At 42.0% G+C, this 17269-nt stretch overlaps 1 protein-coding gene across 1 annotated transcript in view; it reads right to left on the bottom strand.

The window, feature by feature from the left end:
- Window positions 1–17269, bottom strand: part of DHX15 (DEAH-box helicase 15) — a 68362-nt gene that overhangs the window by 35919 nt on the left and 15174 nt on the right. Inside the window, exons 3-5 of the mRNA XM_074951594.1 lie at window positions 15537–15730; window positions 12528–12687; window positions 11883–12101 (exon numbers count right to left, since the gene is read on the bottom strand). Coding sequence (XP_074807695.1) covers window positions 11883–12101; window positions 12528–12687; window positions 15537–15730 — 573 coding nt within the window. The remainder of the gene's footprint in view (window positions 1–11882; window positions 12102–12527; window positions 12688–15536; window positions 15731–17269) is intronic.

Raw genomic sequence — 17269 nt, 5'->3', positions numbered from 1 at the left:
GCACCACTGCTTCTGTTATGTTTCACAAATTTGAATTCCAGCATTTATTTGCATGCACTCCTGTTGAGTTCAGCGTTGGTGCAGTAGCTATACTGAATGGTGGAAGGATTAGTTGGAGCACATTGACAAAGTTGTCACTACGATATAAGGAAAGGTGCCCAAGTAATCTGATAGATCAAATATGCTTCATTTCAGCACTAAGATCTGTAGGTTGTGTCAGAGGCACACAAGGGTGTCTTTTTGCCATAGGATTATAAACACTGTGGTAGCATCCATGAGGGGTCTCCACAGCTTAATGAGGGTTAAGTGAAAGCAATAGCTCTGAAGAAATTGTCAGAGTAAGGGTAAAGGGTGATAAAATCCGCAAGCCAGCGGCCAGTTTGCATGGGGCAAGCTCAGTGACTGTAGGCAGCTCCTGTCTGCTACACATGAGCTAAACCCAAGTTTTGCCTTAGCATAGAGAAGGTGTTACTTTGCCCTACATACTCAGGTGCTCTGTTCCCAGAGGGTTCCATAGAAGTTGCAAGGGTAGAGTGGTGTTATTGGGATGTTGAGGCATCACTGAAAGGGCAGAATTAAGGATGTGTAGCAGGGGTTGCATGTACTTCTAGTCTTTTTATCTCTGTTTTTTGGACAGTAGAGGAACTTCAAGTCCTAGAAAGGCAAAGAAGCAGTACTGGGCATCCTTAATTCTACATTAAAGTTTTTAGGCAGCTAATTTTCTTGTAATTTTTTTTTTAAAAAAGTAACTTCTCAGTACTCCCATGTTCCACAGCCCAACTCCCCCATTCCACTGTCTCTGGCTCCTTACCAATGACGTAACCAACTACAAAGGGCACTAGCTGCATGGTAGTCCTTTCACTGCCCCCGAATCTCATCTCTCTGCCTGTCCAGCACAGTCCAGTCCTCACTTCCCAGCGCACTTCCCCACAGAGGAACAAGCATCAGCCAGGGCCCCAAGAATGGAGGAGCTGAGCAGAAAATATAGGACTAGTGCAGGGACTGGCATGGAGTCAGTGGGAATGTGTGGTGAAGAGGAAAGAGAAATGGAGGGTTTGAGCAGCCCAGCTGTAGCCCCCCAGGACATTCCTCCTTGCACAGCTCTAATCACATCCTTTCCTCACCACACACTTCCACTGCTCGACCTCCTCTTTTCCAGTAGAAGCAACAGAGTGAAGGATGAGGTTGGTGTTCCTTTGATGCTGCTCAAGACAGCATGCAGAAAGGAGGGAGTTCTGGGTTCTTTCCCCTGATCAGGGAGCACTGGAAGAATAAGGAGCCCTTGAGTTCCTTCCCTTGGTAAAGAAGCTGTGGAGAGAAATTGTGGTGGATGAGGAGGGCATAGATGGCTCCACTTTCCCCCAAGAATATCTGACTTTCCCTGTTATGATTCTGCTATGTCAGTATATCTGAGCTCTCAAAGAGCAACGGTCCTTTTGAGGACAATTCCTTATTCCACTGAGGACTCTCAAAAAAAAAGTTACTTTTTTGGAAACCCTGTTCTTTGTCAAAGCTCTAATCACTGAACTGGGTTTTCAAGAACAATGTTTGCATGATTCCTTATGCTAATAAGGGACAGAGGTGGAGACTCCCTGCCTTGCATCCTCCTAAGCCCCGACAACTCCTGCACTGCTTCAATATTCCCCTCACCCCCATATTCCTCCTCACTGCTCCAACCCCAATATTCCTTAGCAGCACCAAAAAAGTTAAGAATCTGATAATGTTATGATCAGCTCACGTAAGGGGCACAGTTAATCCCTTACCAAAATCCCAAGCAACTTACTTTCTTTTGATCATACTCAGTCCCATTGTTCAGGAAACAGCTGAGGATCACAAGTCATGATTACATTCACCTAACTGCTTATTAGAATCTTTTATTTTCTCTCTAATGTTAAATTCCTTGACAAGTAAAATCAGAGCCTATGATTTTAGAGCACTTTAAAATATCAACTCAAATGAGGGCAAAACTTCCCGAAGAAAGCAGACAATGAACAGCCAGTGTCCCGTTTTCTGCCCGTTGCCATACGTAGGACTTGAACTCAGAGTACAAAGGTGTTGCTCAGGTTCAACGGCCACAGTATATCACCTGGAGTCACTTAGCTATTTCACAGCACACTGCTGACAAATGTTCTAGCTCAAAATGAGCCCTAGTTTTGCAGCATATGCACATTTCGTTCTGGCTCATGACTGAGACTTAACCTAACCTAGAGTTCTAAACTTTACCCAGAATAGCTTTGAAAATATTGCTTCCCCAAAGGGGCAGTGAGTGCCAGGCACTAGATGAGAAATTCTGAACATGTGAGATTAGTTTGGGTAGGATTACAGCCATAGCCTGATTCCCAATGTATGCAAAACAACATTAAAAGTAATCAGTTGATTTTTAGGGGGACTAAATCAGGAACCCCTTGCTCAAATGACCCCATATTTGGAGCACTAATCCTACCCACATCCCCAGGATGTACAGCAAATTTCAAGAAAATCTAAGCATGTTTAAGTAAGCATGTGTATTTTAGAACACTCAGAATTATCATCTTTTAAATGGTTAGTGAGGTTCAACTACAGAGCTGAATTACTGCTCTGCTAGAATATGGGTTTACCTTAATGCAAACCTTAAAAATGTCATTTGGTTATTCTCCATAGAATGGACTGTTACCTTTTATGCAAAAGAGTTCTTTGATGGAAGGAGGGAGCCAGAGATAGAGAAGAGAGACAAAACTTACAATAGAGTAACTGTCTCCTTGGCAACATGTCATGAAGCAGATAGAGAAAGGAAAAGGCAAAAAGGAACAGAAGTGGATTGATGAGCAATAGACTCGCTACATCAACTAACTTTTGTCCTTCATAACCAAGACATCTAGCATGTTCTAGTAAGATGGTATGTCTTTGCCTAGACAGGAATGATTAGCTTTTCTTCCCTTTGTAACAGAAGAGCTGTATTTATCCAATATAAAGTGAACACTATTGATACATATTGAAGGAAACGAGAGCCAACTGATCAGCCCAAGGCACAAGGAAGGTTTACATCCTGTGGGGAAAGAGGAGAATACTTGAGGACTGACTAACTAAGAGGTCCTCCATATTGGAGAGGGTTGGAAGGGACAGGTGTTTATACGTTGAAGTGTAACAGTCATGGCTTGTCTTCATGTACAGCGCTACAACTGTCTGTAGAGAGCAGGAGAAGCTCTCTCACCAACGTAGTGCTGTCTACATGGGAAGTTAGGTCGGTATAACTACATAGATCAGGGGCGTGGATTTTTTTACACCCCTGAGCGACACAGTTATACCGATACAGGTATGTAGTGCAGACCTGGCCTCAGTGAATGGGTGACAGAAGGGGATTTGTATTAGCATCAAAAACAACCCTTTTAACTATAAGGCTGAAAGGCACAGTTATCCCCTGCTAGACAACTCACACCACCGGGCCTCATAGGTACTTCAGCACTGCCAATTCTGTCCTCAAAATTGTGTGTGTGCGCGTGTGTGTGTGTGTCACTGTTTCCCTCACCCCACCTAACAGGCTACTGAGCTATATTAATGCAGGAGATAGCTTGAATACTGGCTCAGAAAAAAAAAACTCTCCTCTGTGGGAAGATGCATGTGGGAGGGGAAGACTATCATGGCAACCACAGAAACAAGGCTCAGCACTTGTATGTAATAAAGGATTGCTGTGTCAACAATGGGGGTGAACATATCCCAATATGTTTAGGCATTCAGGAATTTTTCCTTAGCATAAACCCAAGTGATTTATGTCAGAACACTCATGCGTGAACAGAGAAGACTCTTGTCCTGACAACATTTCCTTTTCACACTTGAACACACTGACTAATGCTGTCTCCATCTCAACTTATGCCTTTTTGTCCCTACTATCTTTCACCAAGCCCAGAAAGGGAATACTCTTGCTGAGTTGGTATGCAAGGCCACTTCCTTAACTTAGTTCAATTCCTTCCTGACTATCCATTCATACAGAAACTACAACAGATCTATAGATTTTAAGGCCAGAAGGAACAAATCAAATAATGTAGACTGACCTCTTCCATACCAGACTATTTTACCCAGTTACCCCTTTATTGAACCCAAAAACTTGCACACTAAGCACGCTTAACTTGACTAAGCACACCTTCCAGAAAGACAGCCAATTTCGAACACATCAAGAGATGGAGAAACCACTACTTCCCTCCGTAGTCTGTTCTAACAGTTAATCACCTCACTCAAACTGAAAGTGATTTCTAATTTGAATTTGTCTGCCTTCAAGTTTTTAGTCACTGGTTTTTATTGTCTTTCTCTGCTAAACTAAAGAGCTCATCAGCACTCAGTATTTTCCTATATCCATGAAGGTTCCTATACACTAATCAAGTCATTTCTCAATCCTTTTTTGATAAAATAAAAAGATGTTCTTTTAGTCTCTCACTGGAAGGCATTTTCTCTAACCTTTGAAGCATTTTTGTGGCTCTTTTCTGCACTCTATGCAGTTTTTCCACAATCTGTTTTAAAATGTTGACACTAAAACTGTGTGCAGTATTCTAATATCTGTCTCACCAATACTATATACAAGGTAAAAATCACATCCTCATCCCTAGTCACTACTTCCATTTATACAAGGAAGGATTGCATTAGCTCTTGCATCACACTGGGAGCTCATGTTCAGTTGCTTGTCCACTATGACCTGTAAATCCTTTTCAGAGTCACTGTTTTTCGGGATACAGTGCCCCGTTCTGTATATGGGGTGTACATTCCTTGTTCCTAGAAATATAATTTTGCATCTGGCTGTACTAAAACACACTTTATGTGACTGGGCTCAGATTACCAACTGATCCAGACTGCTCTGTCTGAACTGGACTGGCCTCATTATTATTTATCACTCTGCCAATCTTTGGGTCATCCATGAATTTTATCAACTGTGATTTTATATTTACTTCCAGATCATTCATGAAAGCACTTAATAGGAGTTGGCCTAGTAATGATTCCCGTGAAACTAAAAGCATTTCCATTCCATTTCACCTCCATATTGGTGCACATAACAAAATTCATGCTGCACGTGGACATAAAAAAAATAGAGGGAACATTATCTGAGGGCAGCACTTTTGCTACGGCTCCTGTGTTTATCAAGTGATCTACAGCAGTGGTTTTCAATCTTTTTTCATTTGCAGACCCCTTTGGAAATTTCAAACGGAGGTGCAGACCCCCTTTGTAAATCTACTGTCTGTATATAGTTGAATTCTGTTCAGTAAGTTTTCAGTCTAAGTTTTTTTGCGGACCACCGGCTGAGAATCGCTGATCTACAACATCCTCAGACTCCAGCTTCTGTAGCCACTGCACCCACGCACTGGCTACATAGGCTGATTTGACAGCTGTCTAAACCGAGGCCCTGGAACATTCAGAACACCGCCTTAGTGGCAACCTACCTTTCAATTTCTAAAGCTGAGCTTTAGCCCTTTTTTGGTTTCTTTATGAAGTATAAATCAACCTTCAATTTTTGTATCTTTACTTTTTTCTGCTTGGTTTTACCTCAGATATCAGAAATGTCAAGTTTACTCTTCCCCTGATCTTGCTGAAGGACTCTCGGAGGTTTCAGGGGTACTTTTTGTGAGCTCTAACACATTAATGGGGCAAATGTACTGAATCTATAATAAAGGCTTCCTTTATCAAAGATATTAAATCAGTTAAGTTAAAGACGTTAAAAAAGTGTTAATCTAAGAATTCCTTTACCTCTCAATTGGCTTTCACTCTCTTCACTCTTGTGATGTCACCATTTCACTAGTTCTCCACTAGTCTTTCAGATCAGCCATAACGCAAATTTCTAATGAAAAAAACCCCAAACATTTGGAGTTCACCTTTTTGGAGATGCTTCTGTCTTTCAGTTCATCAGGTACTTAAGGGTCAAAAGTCGATGCACAGGAGAAGGGCTGTTTTCCTGGCTAAATCAGACACTGGAATCTGAGTGGGGATAAGGACCTGAACCCACTAATTTAGCAATGAAAGAGCCTTGAGGAAGTGAGAGGCTTTTTTTAGCAGTGAAGTCCACTCTGCTTCTAACGTACCGAATTACAGTATGGACTTCTTCTGCAAAGATGTGTCAGATAAAAGGTTCAAGCGGCTCACTTAATCAAGATGTGAAAATCATTCCTCACAGTGACCTGCTCAGAATAAATCTCCCCTCTCAAGGTCACTCTGTACATCATCCACAGCCTTGTGAGATTGAGGAACAGATTATCCGAGTCAGGGACAAACCATCCCGATGAGTCGAAAGAATAGTAAACATGGCAGGCGACCAGCTTGGCTTAATGGTGAAATCCTAGCAGATCTTAAACATAAAAAAGAAGCTCACAAGAAGTGGAAGGTTGGACATATGACCAGGGAAGAGTATAAAAATATTGCTCGGGCATGTAGGAAAGATATCAGGAGGGCCAAATCGCACCTGGAGCTGCAGCTAGCAAGAGATGTCAAGAGTAACAAAAAGGGTTTCTTCAGGTATGTTGGCAACAAGAAGAAAGCCAAGGAAAGTGTGGGCCCCTTACTGAATGAGGGAGGCAACCTAGTGACAGAGGATGTGGAAAAAGCTAATGTACTCAATGCTTTTTTTGCCTCTGTCTTCACTAACAAGGTCAGCTCCCAGACTGCTGCGCTGGGCATCACAAAATGGGGAAGAGATGGCCAGCCCTCTGTGGAGACAGAGGTGATTAGGGACTATTTAGAAAAGCTGGACGTGCACAAGTCCATGGGGCCGGACGAGTTGCATCCGAGAGTGCTGAAGGAATTGGCGGGTGTGATTGCAGAGCCCTTGGCCATTATCTTTGAAAACTCGTGGCGAACGGGGGAAGTCCCGGATGACTGGAAAAAGGCTAATGTAGTGCCAATCTTTAAAAAAGGGAAGAAGGAGGATCCTGGGAACTACAGGCCAGTCAGCCTCACCTCAGTCCCCGGAAAAATCATGGAGCAGGTCCTCAAAGAATCAATCCTGAAGCACTTACATGAGAGGAAAGTGATCAGGAACAGTCAGCATGGATTCACCAAGGGAAGGTCATGCCTGACTAATCTAATCGCCTTTTATGATGAGATTACTGGTTCTGTGGATGAAGGGAAAGCAGTGGATGTATTGTTTCTTGACTTTAGCAAAGCTTTTGACACGGTCTCCCACAGTATTCTTGTCAGCAAGTTAAGGAAGTATGGGCTGGATGAATGCACTATAAGGTGGGTAGAAAGCTGGCTACATTGTCGGGCTCAACGGGTAGTGAACAATGGCTCCATGTCTAGTTGGCAGCCGGTGTCAAGTGGAGTGCCCCAGGGGTCGGTCCTGGGGCCGGTTTTGTTCAATATCTTCATAAATGATCTGGAGGATGGTGTGGATTGCACTCTCAGCAAATTTGCGGATGATACTAAACTGGGAGGAGTGGTAGATACGCTGGAGGGCAGGGATAGGATACAGAGGGACCTAGACAAATTGGAGGATTGGGCCAAAAGAAACCTGATGAGGTTCAATAAGGATAAGTGCAGGGTCCTACACTTAGGACAGAAGAATCCAATGCACCGCTACAGAGTAGGGACCGAATGACTAGGCAGAAGTTCTGCGGAAAAAGACCTAGGGGTGACAGTGGACGAGAAGCTGGATATGAGTCAGCAGTGTGCCCTTGTTGCCAAGAAGGCCAATGGCATTTTGGGATGTATAAGTAGGGGCATAGCGAGCAGATCGAGGGACGTGATCGTTCCCCTCTATTCAACATTGGTGAGGCCTCATCTGGAGTACTGTGTCCAGTTTTGGGGCCCCACACTACAAGAAGGATGTGGATAAATTGGAGAGAGTCCAGCGAAGGGCAACAAAAATGATTAGGGGTCTGGAACACATGACTTATGAGGAGAGGCTGAGGGAGCTGGGATTGTTTAGTCTGCAGAAGAGAAGAATGAGGGGGGATTTGATAGCTGCTTTCAACTACCTGAAAGGGGGTTCCAAAGAGGATGGCTCTAGACTGTTCTCAATGGTAGCAGATGACAGAACGAGGAGTAATGGTCTCAAGTTGCAATGGGGGAGGTTTAGATTGGATATTAGGAAAAACTTTTTCACTAAGAGGGTGGTGAAACACTGGAATGCGTTACCTAGGGAGGTGGTAGAATCTCCTTCCTTAGAGGTTTTTAAGGTCAGGCTTGACAAAGCCCTGGCTGGGATGATTTAACTGGGAATTGGTCCTGCTTCGGGCAGGGGGTTGGACTAGATGACCTTCTGGGGTCCCTTCCAACCCTGATATTCTATGATTCTATGAGTCAGAAAAATTGACAGATTATGTCTTGAACTGCTCTATTCACCTCCACTGATCTAGGAGCAGGATCTCAGAGGGAGAATCTAGGCAGAGAAGGGCACCAGAAGATCTGCTTCTGCACTGGCAGTCACTATCTTGGTCCCTTCAGAGCTGCCAGAAGCCATTATATCATCTAAGTCTTTCGAATCTTCTGGAGAAAAGCACAACTAAATCTGTATGACTGGCAAGACTATCCAAGGAGAGGCCTGTGAATGTTGAGCATCCAAGTAAATTATCTGTACCAGGTTTCTCAATAGTCATATTGTGAGCAACATATTAGACTACTTCAAGAAACTGAATTATTTTGTGCTCCTTAAAAGCACTTTCTTCAAAGGGCCTACCTGCAGGACAAACCAAACAGACAAGCAGTAGGATTTTGGGGAAGAAACAGGACCAAGGAAATCAGGTGTTGGTAAAAGGATGCTGAGCAAGATAAGGAGCCACCTGTGTGAAAGCCAGCCATTACCTTCAGTGGTATGTCCCTGACACTAAACTAAGCTCATCAGAGAAGGTTGTGGAACTTTGCAAAGAAGATGTGTGTGACTGTCTGTATCTTTATGTTCACCCCTTCTACAAGACTATGATAAATTTGGTACAATGTATGCCTTGTGAGGTATCATCTGAAAACTCGTAATCTGCTTATTTTTATCCTGGTAAAATCTGAATGGCAACACTGAATGTAAAATTATAAGATTCTGCTGTAGGATATTACTGAGACATATTCCAAGGCTGCAAAAAAAAAAAAAAAAGCAACAAACCGCTCTCTCAGAAACAGAAGGTGAGAGGTCAACAAGCTCAAATGGACTATCATTTGGTCAAGTGGCCATTCTTTGGCAGGAAAAAGTGTGTGAGCGAGAAATTTACATCTTGGCAAAGAAACTGCTGGAAGTTCCCATCTCCACAGACTGTCTCCTGAACGTCAGCTGGAGATGATTTTCAAAGAAAAAGAACTATAAGGCAGGGAAACAGACACCCCAAAAATACCTGTCCCATTCTTTCTGCCCACAGCATCGCTACCACCTGAAGGACAATGAACTGGGGGAGGGGGTCCTAGCTGAAAGGAATTCAACTCATAAGACTGCTGAAAAGTGGTGAGAGAAACCTTTTGAATTCGTTTAGCTTATTAAATTAGGTATTAGCCATGTTTTACCTTTTATTTCTTTGTAACCAATTCTGACTTTTATGCCTCATTACTCGTAATCACTTAAAATCTATCTTTCTGTAGTTAATAAACTTATTTTATCTAAACCAGTGTGCATTTAGATTGAAGTGGTGGGGAAGCTTCATTTGGGATAACAGAATTTGTGTATATCATTTTCTACTAAAGAAATGACAACCTTTATATGAGCTTGTATTGTTCAGGAAGGTGCTGGGCAGTACAAGATGCACATTTCTGGGGGAAAGTCTGGGGCTGGGAATTTGCAGGTGTTGCTCTGCAGTGTAATTCAAGAGAGTGTCTGGCTGTAGCACTGATACTGTATAGCTGGGAGTAATTTACATGGTGGGGGCTGTGTGACAGCAGACCAGAAGTGGTTGCTCTCACAGCAAAGCAGTGTAAAAGGCACCCCAGGTTGGAGAATTGAGGGGACACAGATGTTTAGCTGTCAAGACTGTACCCTAGGTAATCTCACAATATGTACCAAAAAACCCAGTTCAACCAGCAAGAACACTATCTCACCCTCTGCAGAACACAAGATTTTGAGGACATTAATCCAGCCAGCCACTTTCATAACACAACTTTCATCTCCTCACCTCCTCCCCCACCCCCATTTCTTAATTACAGGGAGGGACACTTACACCCACCGTCCTGGCTGGCACAAAAGGATGTCGGAAAAACAGTTAAGTTTAAACAAGAGAAGACAGAATTTTAAAACTTTGAAAAACCTAAATCCTCACTTTATATACACCGGACGCTCGCTAGAACGCGCGTCTATATAGAGCAAATTCACATATAACGCGGTCACAGCCATGGATCCCAAATTTAATTACAGGAACTCCTCACTTAACATTGTAGTTATGTTCCTGAAAAATGCGACTTTAAGTAAAACGATGTTAAGCGAACCCAATTTCCCCATACGAATTCATGCAAATGGGAGGGTTAGGTTTCAGGGAAAAGTTTTTCACCATACAAAAGCCGGTATTATATTATAATACACACACACACAAAACAATTTAATACTGGTACACAGCAATGATGATTGTGAAGCTTGGTTGAAGTGGTGAAGTCAGAGGATGGGATATTTCCCAAGGAATGCCTTACTGCTAAATGATGAACTAGCAGTTGGCTGAGCCCTCAAGGGTTAACTCTCACACTCTACAAGGCAGCAGGAAAGGAGGGACAGCAGACAGAGACAGACAGAGTGTGTGTGTGTGTGTGCGCGCGCGAGATTATGCGCATTTTCCCTTTAAGTATGCTGCCTTGTTAAGTAGATCAGCAAGCCGAGACCAGGAAGCTCCCTCCAGGACTGTCATGTGTCCCCCCTGCTCTATGGAAGATGGGGTAAGGGGTGCAGGGGGACACCCTGACATTAGCCCCCTTCTTCCCCCTGCACTCTCCCTCCCCCCCGCACAGCAAGCAGGAGGCTCGGGGAGCAGCACATGGCAATGGGCGAGGGACAGCTGAACTGCCGGCAATTGATAGCCTGCTAGGCAGCTGCTGCACAGGGAACTTAGGGGAGCAGGGAGCTGCTAGGGGGGCTGCTGGTCCACCCTGGTTCCAAGCCCCCAGCAGCTAGCTGCAACGGACTGCTCTTCCTGCAAGCAGTGGACAAAGCAGGCGGCTGCTAAACCAAGTTAGAAGGGAGCATTGCACAACTTTAAACTAGCATGTTCCCTAATTAATCAGCAACGTAACAATGTTAACCGGAATGACTAAGTGAGGAGTTCCTGTAATTTAATTGTGCCTGGATCCGCGCATGGATCCCAAATCCCGCATTCTAGCAAGGATCTGGTGTATAGTGAAATAGTTTGTATTTTCAGTTCTACTCTACTGTCTGAAAGCTCCTGCTCCAAAGTATCAGTACAGTCACAATCTCCTCAGAAATACCACTCTGGCTATTTATAGTTATAAAGATATCCCCACCTGTTTCTCAAAGCTACTTCAAAAATTAAGTCTCACAAATACACACACATTTCTGTAACTATCAGAGCCAATTTTTTTTTTTTTAAACAAGAATATAAAGTTTAAGTTCCAAAAAAATGGATCTAGGAACATAAATAAATAGTCAATCTGATTTTCAAAAGTGCAGAATACCCAGAGGCTCCCATTCAAGTCAATAGGAGCTACTGGGTGCTCAGCACTTTTCAATTTCAAGTTATTTAGTCCTAAATATGAGCCTAGGAACCTAATTTTAGGTTTCTACATAGAAAAGCTTGGCCCTTAAATAATCTTAGTAATTTTGTTTTAACAAACATCTTTCATATCATATAGAGTCAGCCCAACATTTATCTCCTGCCTCACTCCCCAAAATCTGTTTTCTTAATCAATCAATTCCACATTTGAAAGTCAGGGAATAAAACATGAATGTACAACTAAACCCTTCACATGTATAAGCTTCTGAATCTAGCTCCTACAACGAAGAATACAACAGATACCTCTTGTCCAGTAAGAAAGAGTAGAAGATCTCCCTCCTCTTCTTCACACATGTGAATCTGGATTACTGTTCGAATAGCCGCCTCAAGGTAATCCCTCTCTGGCTCTGGAGTATAGAAAATCTCCACAGGATGGGTACGACCAGGGATAGTTAGGAGAGGACAATTATCAAAATAAATCTGGAATTTGCCAGCATCTAGAGTAGCACTCATAACTATAACCTGTAAGTTAAAGGGAAAACAGCATTACTCCAAAGTTAACATCAAGAATCTACAGAACTTTATACTTAATACACAGACAGTGAGAAACTTAAGTTAAAATGTATGATTTAAGGATCAAATTGAAGATTTCATTCCAACTTTCCTTGCTTTAGTGTTCCACTCAACCAATAAGCATTTGTGGGAAAAGTTCTCTTCTGTTTAATATGTTGAAAGAAACATTAGGAAAACAGTTTTATAACAAACTACTTTTATATTTACTTGGCTTCCACTAAAGAGAATAGAAGCCATATATTTATCAGAAGATAAATATGACCCTTATTAGCAAATCTATTAGTAAGCATAGTGAAATCCATACTCAGAATTTCTTTTATACTTCCGTGCTTCCTGAGTATATACTGGCTTCTACAAAGCATAATTGCTACTGACCTTCAAGTCAGATCTTTGCCTTACAACTTCTTTCAGAACTCCCATCAAAATATCAGTAGCCAATGTTCTTTCGTGGGCCTCGTCAAGAATTATAACACCATAGCGCTCCAGCAAAGGGTCATTCATAGCTTCACGAAGTAACATACCATCAGTCATATACCTGAGGACAAACAATATTTTAAATATTCCAAATTAATATTGAAGTATCAGCTGTGTAGAAACTTTTCACAGTACAATTCCTTCTCACTCACTACAGTTTTATCTTCCCCATCCCTCCCCCAAACAGCACCACCCAGGCTAAATGTTTACAGGAAGGTGCAATTTAAAAAAAAAAAAAGGCTGTGAGGCCCAGAGTCACATTTTTAATCAAGAGAATTGGGTACAACAAGAGCTAAAGCTCAACGAGTTGTAGTTTGATAAGGATTTCTATTTTTTAAAAAGCACAATTTTGCATAGTATTATCCTATGCGTCCACTTAATTTTATTACTTTTACCCTCATCTTCCACACCCCATTCCCTCCTATTGTTTGCTACAACTCACTTGTATGTAATTTTAGATTAAAAATTCTTTGGGGCAACGACTATCTTCCTAAAGCAAACAGTTCAAGAGAAATCTTCATGTTTAGGACTGTAAGTGTTACCCCAATATGAATAAAAACCAACGAGGAGTCTTTGTGGCACCTTAGAGACTCATAAATTTTGGGGGGCATAAGCTTTTGTGGGCTAAAACCCACTTCATCAGATGCCTGGAGAGAAAAAATAAAGTAGGCAGGTATATATATTACAGCACATGAAAAGATGGGAGTTGCTTCACCAAGTGGGGGATACGGGCTAACTAGGCTAATTCAAAACAGGGTGTATCTAGAATATTCCCAACAGTTGACAAGAAAGGGTGAATATCAACAAAGTGAAAATTACTTTTTGTAGTGACCCAGCCACTCCCAGTTTTTATTCAGGCCTAATTTGATGGTGTTAAAGACTTCAACGAGAAACTGCAGAACTGGAATTAATTTGCAAACTTGACGCCATCAAATTAGGCTTGAATAAAAACTGGTAGTGGCTGGGTCACTGCAAAAAGTAATTTTCCCTTTGTTGATATTCACCCCTTCTTGTCAACTGTTGGGAATAGGCTACATCCACCCTGTTTGAATTACCCTCGTTAGCACTGCCCCCCCACCTGGTGAGGCAACTCCCATCTTTTCACATGCTGTAATATATATACCTGCCTACTGTATTTTTCACTCCACGCATCTGATGAAGTGGGTTTTAGCCCACAAAAGCTTATGCCCAAATACATTTGTTAGTCTCTAAGGTGCCGCAAAGACTCCCCGTTTTTGCTGACACAGACTAACATGGCTACCCCTCTGAAAGCCAATATGAATGTTAACAGCATAATGACCAGAGTCTAAAAACAAATTTATGCTTCATTCTGCCATCACAGGTTTTTTAGCATATGCACCAGTAGTGTAAATAGATAATTCAGCTAAAAAAACACAAAACCCCTAAGTATTTTTCTCTTCAAACTCAACACAGAAATCATCTTTAGGCCCTGTCCACACTACAGCTTTTAATGAAGTTTGTAACAGTGACTTATCCTGCACTTCACACATCGTAAATGAGGGCACTAACCACCAGGCTATCATCTCTCTATCTGGCTCAATGAATTTTTATACAAAATGGAACAGCTCCAACAGGAGAGAGAGAGAAAATGACTGGGTCAATAGCCTGATGATTAAGGAACACCCCTGTAATGTGGAAGACCCAGGTTCAAGTCCCCCCTGCCTGGTCTTCCACATTCTAGGTGAGCTATTGGCTATTCTTTGGTGGGAAGGTGTATTTTTGTGAAAGTTTTTGACATTTGCTTTGATACACATTGGAATCACACTATTCATATCTGGAAATACTCTGGGTTGTTTTGGTAATGAACTACCTGAACGTGGCTTGCAACTCATGCAAAGATAATAAGTGGGCCTCGTCCAGTGTTTTACACACTTGCTCAAGCTAACAACCTTAGCCCCCATAACTCTGGATTTCATATAATTTTCTCTGGATTTCATATAATTTCATAGCTACAGGTGAATTTTGAAATATATAGATCGGTGCCTCCTTATTCAAGTAAGCTGAATCTTACCACAATTAATGGACAGAACTGCTCAGATGGTCAGCTTTTATTTCCTTACACTACTAGTCTACTTGCTTGACTGACCAATTGACCATTGCACATGCCCATGGTGAGCCAGGGAGCATAACTGATGAGGGACTTGTAGGAGATGGGACGTTAGCAAGCATATCCATGAGTCTAGGGGGAGGGACTCCAAATCTGCGCAGGACTAGGTGAGGGAAAACCCAGCGTGTGTCTAAGTACACCAGCACTTTTGGGGCTCCACTACTACAACCTCAGTGCACCATGGAGCAGTGTAAAAGGAGCCCTCGATGCACAAATGTCTCAGTACAGGCATCCCACTTTATCACTCTGCTCCACTTTATATGATTGCTCATTCCCCTCAACTCCAAAGTTGCTGCTCTACAAGATGTGCATACTGAAACCAAGGAGATGAGAGGAGTTACTGGGGATGTAGAAGAGAGTTTTAGGGGCATAATGTCTTGACTGGAAAACCGAGGAGAGACTGGGACTGTTCCTGTGACCCACAGTGGTAGAACAACCCAGAGTTTGTACTGGGAGAGTAGCTCCAGACAGCACCTGTTCTAATGAACTTCATGCAATTCATTAGTATACAATTCATCTCCAGTATATGATAGGATTTTTGAAAGACAAGTTACTTTCACCTTTTACTTCTCCTCCACCAGATCTGCAGGTCCCCCAGAGCTTAAGCTCCACTTTTCCCCTACTCTTTCTGGGCATAGCCCTCTGTCCCCACAGATTTTCCCCATTCTCCTCTCTCACAACCTTGCTACCTCCAGACTCCCAATCAAAACCTTTGGCCCTGCACAAGCCTGCTACCCAAGATAGGCAATTGTCCACTTTTTGTTGACTGTTACAATACTTACTTCAGAATTGTTTTTGCACTACTGCAATCTTCAAATCGAATCGAGTAACCAACTTCCTGGCCCAACATCACATCCATTTCATCAGCAACTCGTTGTGCCACACTCATTGCAGCTACTCTCCTAGGCTGGGTACAAGCTACACCTCTCTTAGGTCCAGGTAAAGACCGCATGTAGTCAACACACCACTGAGGGATCTGTCAAGAACAAATTTGTAATTTAAATACACTTTAAATGCCCACTCAGATGCAACATAAATTTATTCAGTAGTTGTTGCAGCAGGTGGTATCTAAAGATAAAAGTTCTGTTTTACAGCCTAAAACTTCAATTAGAAACTGAAGGCAAGATTTTTTTTTTTTTTATTTTGGAGAAAGCAAGGAGTCAGCTGGCTTATTGGTATTTTAAAAAAAGCAAATTATGAGAAGGATAAGTTACATTTATATTTCCTGAATCCATTTACCAATAACTTGGATCAAATATAGATGTGAGGCTGTGGAATGAATGAGAAGTACACTTGTATTAATTCAAAATGAAGATAAAATACTTCACAATTAAATAGTACTAGTTTTCACAAAACCTGCCATTTTTCAAATTAGTGAGAAAGAGTATTGGTTGGCTGTACATTTAAGCAACTGTCAGATGACCTCAGTTTAGCAGAAGTGCTGACACTCCAATGGCATCTAAGAAAAGTAAACTCATATGAAGTTTCATGAAGCCTTAATGTATACATTTTAGGGTGTGTCTATACTGCAGTTAGCTGGGTCGAGCATTCGGGTAGTCTACCTTGGCTAGAGAATTACAGCTCCAAGAGTAAAGCTCTACCCGTGTTACTGTGTCCTTCCTATTCCTGCCCAAACTCACCGAGATGTCTTTGGGGGCATATCCCATGATTTTGTGTGCTGAGACACTAACATTCCTCTTCAGTCAATTATGAGAAAACTTGTCAGACCCTGTAGAGTAACTTTAGAAAGGGACTGGAGGACTGAGTATTGCCTGGGTCCTCACTGAAAAGAGGGTGGGTTCAGCAAGAGATAAAGCACAGCTCAGGCCTTAAAACAAACTCCCACCCTGCAAGCAAGCATGGATTCAAAATATAAATAAGCACCTGTTTGAGTGCTGTGTATGTGAATGGCAAAGTGGTCTGGGCAAACACACATGTAGAAGCATGGGCTAAGGCCACACGGCAGACATACCCTTGAAGATTGCTATAAAATTGTTTAAATACGTTATAAAGCGCACTTTAAAATTAAACAGTATTTATTACAGGTGCAGATCCTTGAAAAAAATACTCAAGTATTAAAAATTTGGCTGAACCAGAAAATACCTTAAAATATCATAGTGAGAAGTAAAAAGAACAAAAAGTCTGGCATCTCCATTTAGTTAGAGTTCCTAAAGAAACAGGAAGAGAACCTAACTTTTACCAAACAGATATGAATTCCTGGTATTACCAATGGAATCAGAACGTGTTTATTTTGTTTGCCTAATAAGCAATTTACTGATCCAATGACAGGAGATTTAGTCCCCCACCCCCATCATTTACAGTCTGTATTAAACTTTATTCTTAATACAGAAAGAATAATCTGCACCTCTGATAACAATCTGACATGCAGAAGATAGTAAATGAAATATACTTAGATTACACTCTTAATTTGATGAGAGGTTCAGTAAATCACATTCTCTGAAGACATCTCCAGGGATAACCAGTCATGGGTCTAGAGGTCAAGCAGAACTCTCAT

The sequence above is a fragment of the Natator depressus genome, chromosome 4, assembly GCF_965152275.1.
Source record: "Natator depressus isolate rNatDep1 chromosome 4, rNatDep2.hap1, whole genome shotgun sequence".
In the NCBI taxonomy this organism is placed as follows: Eukaryota; Metazoa; Chordata; order Testudines; family Cheloniidae; genus Natator; species Natator depressus.
Note: the sequence above shows the minus strand (reverse complement) of the source record. Positions and strands in the feature narration are given on the sequence as shown.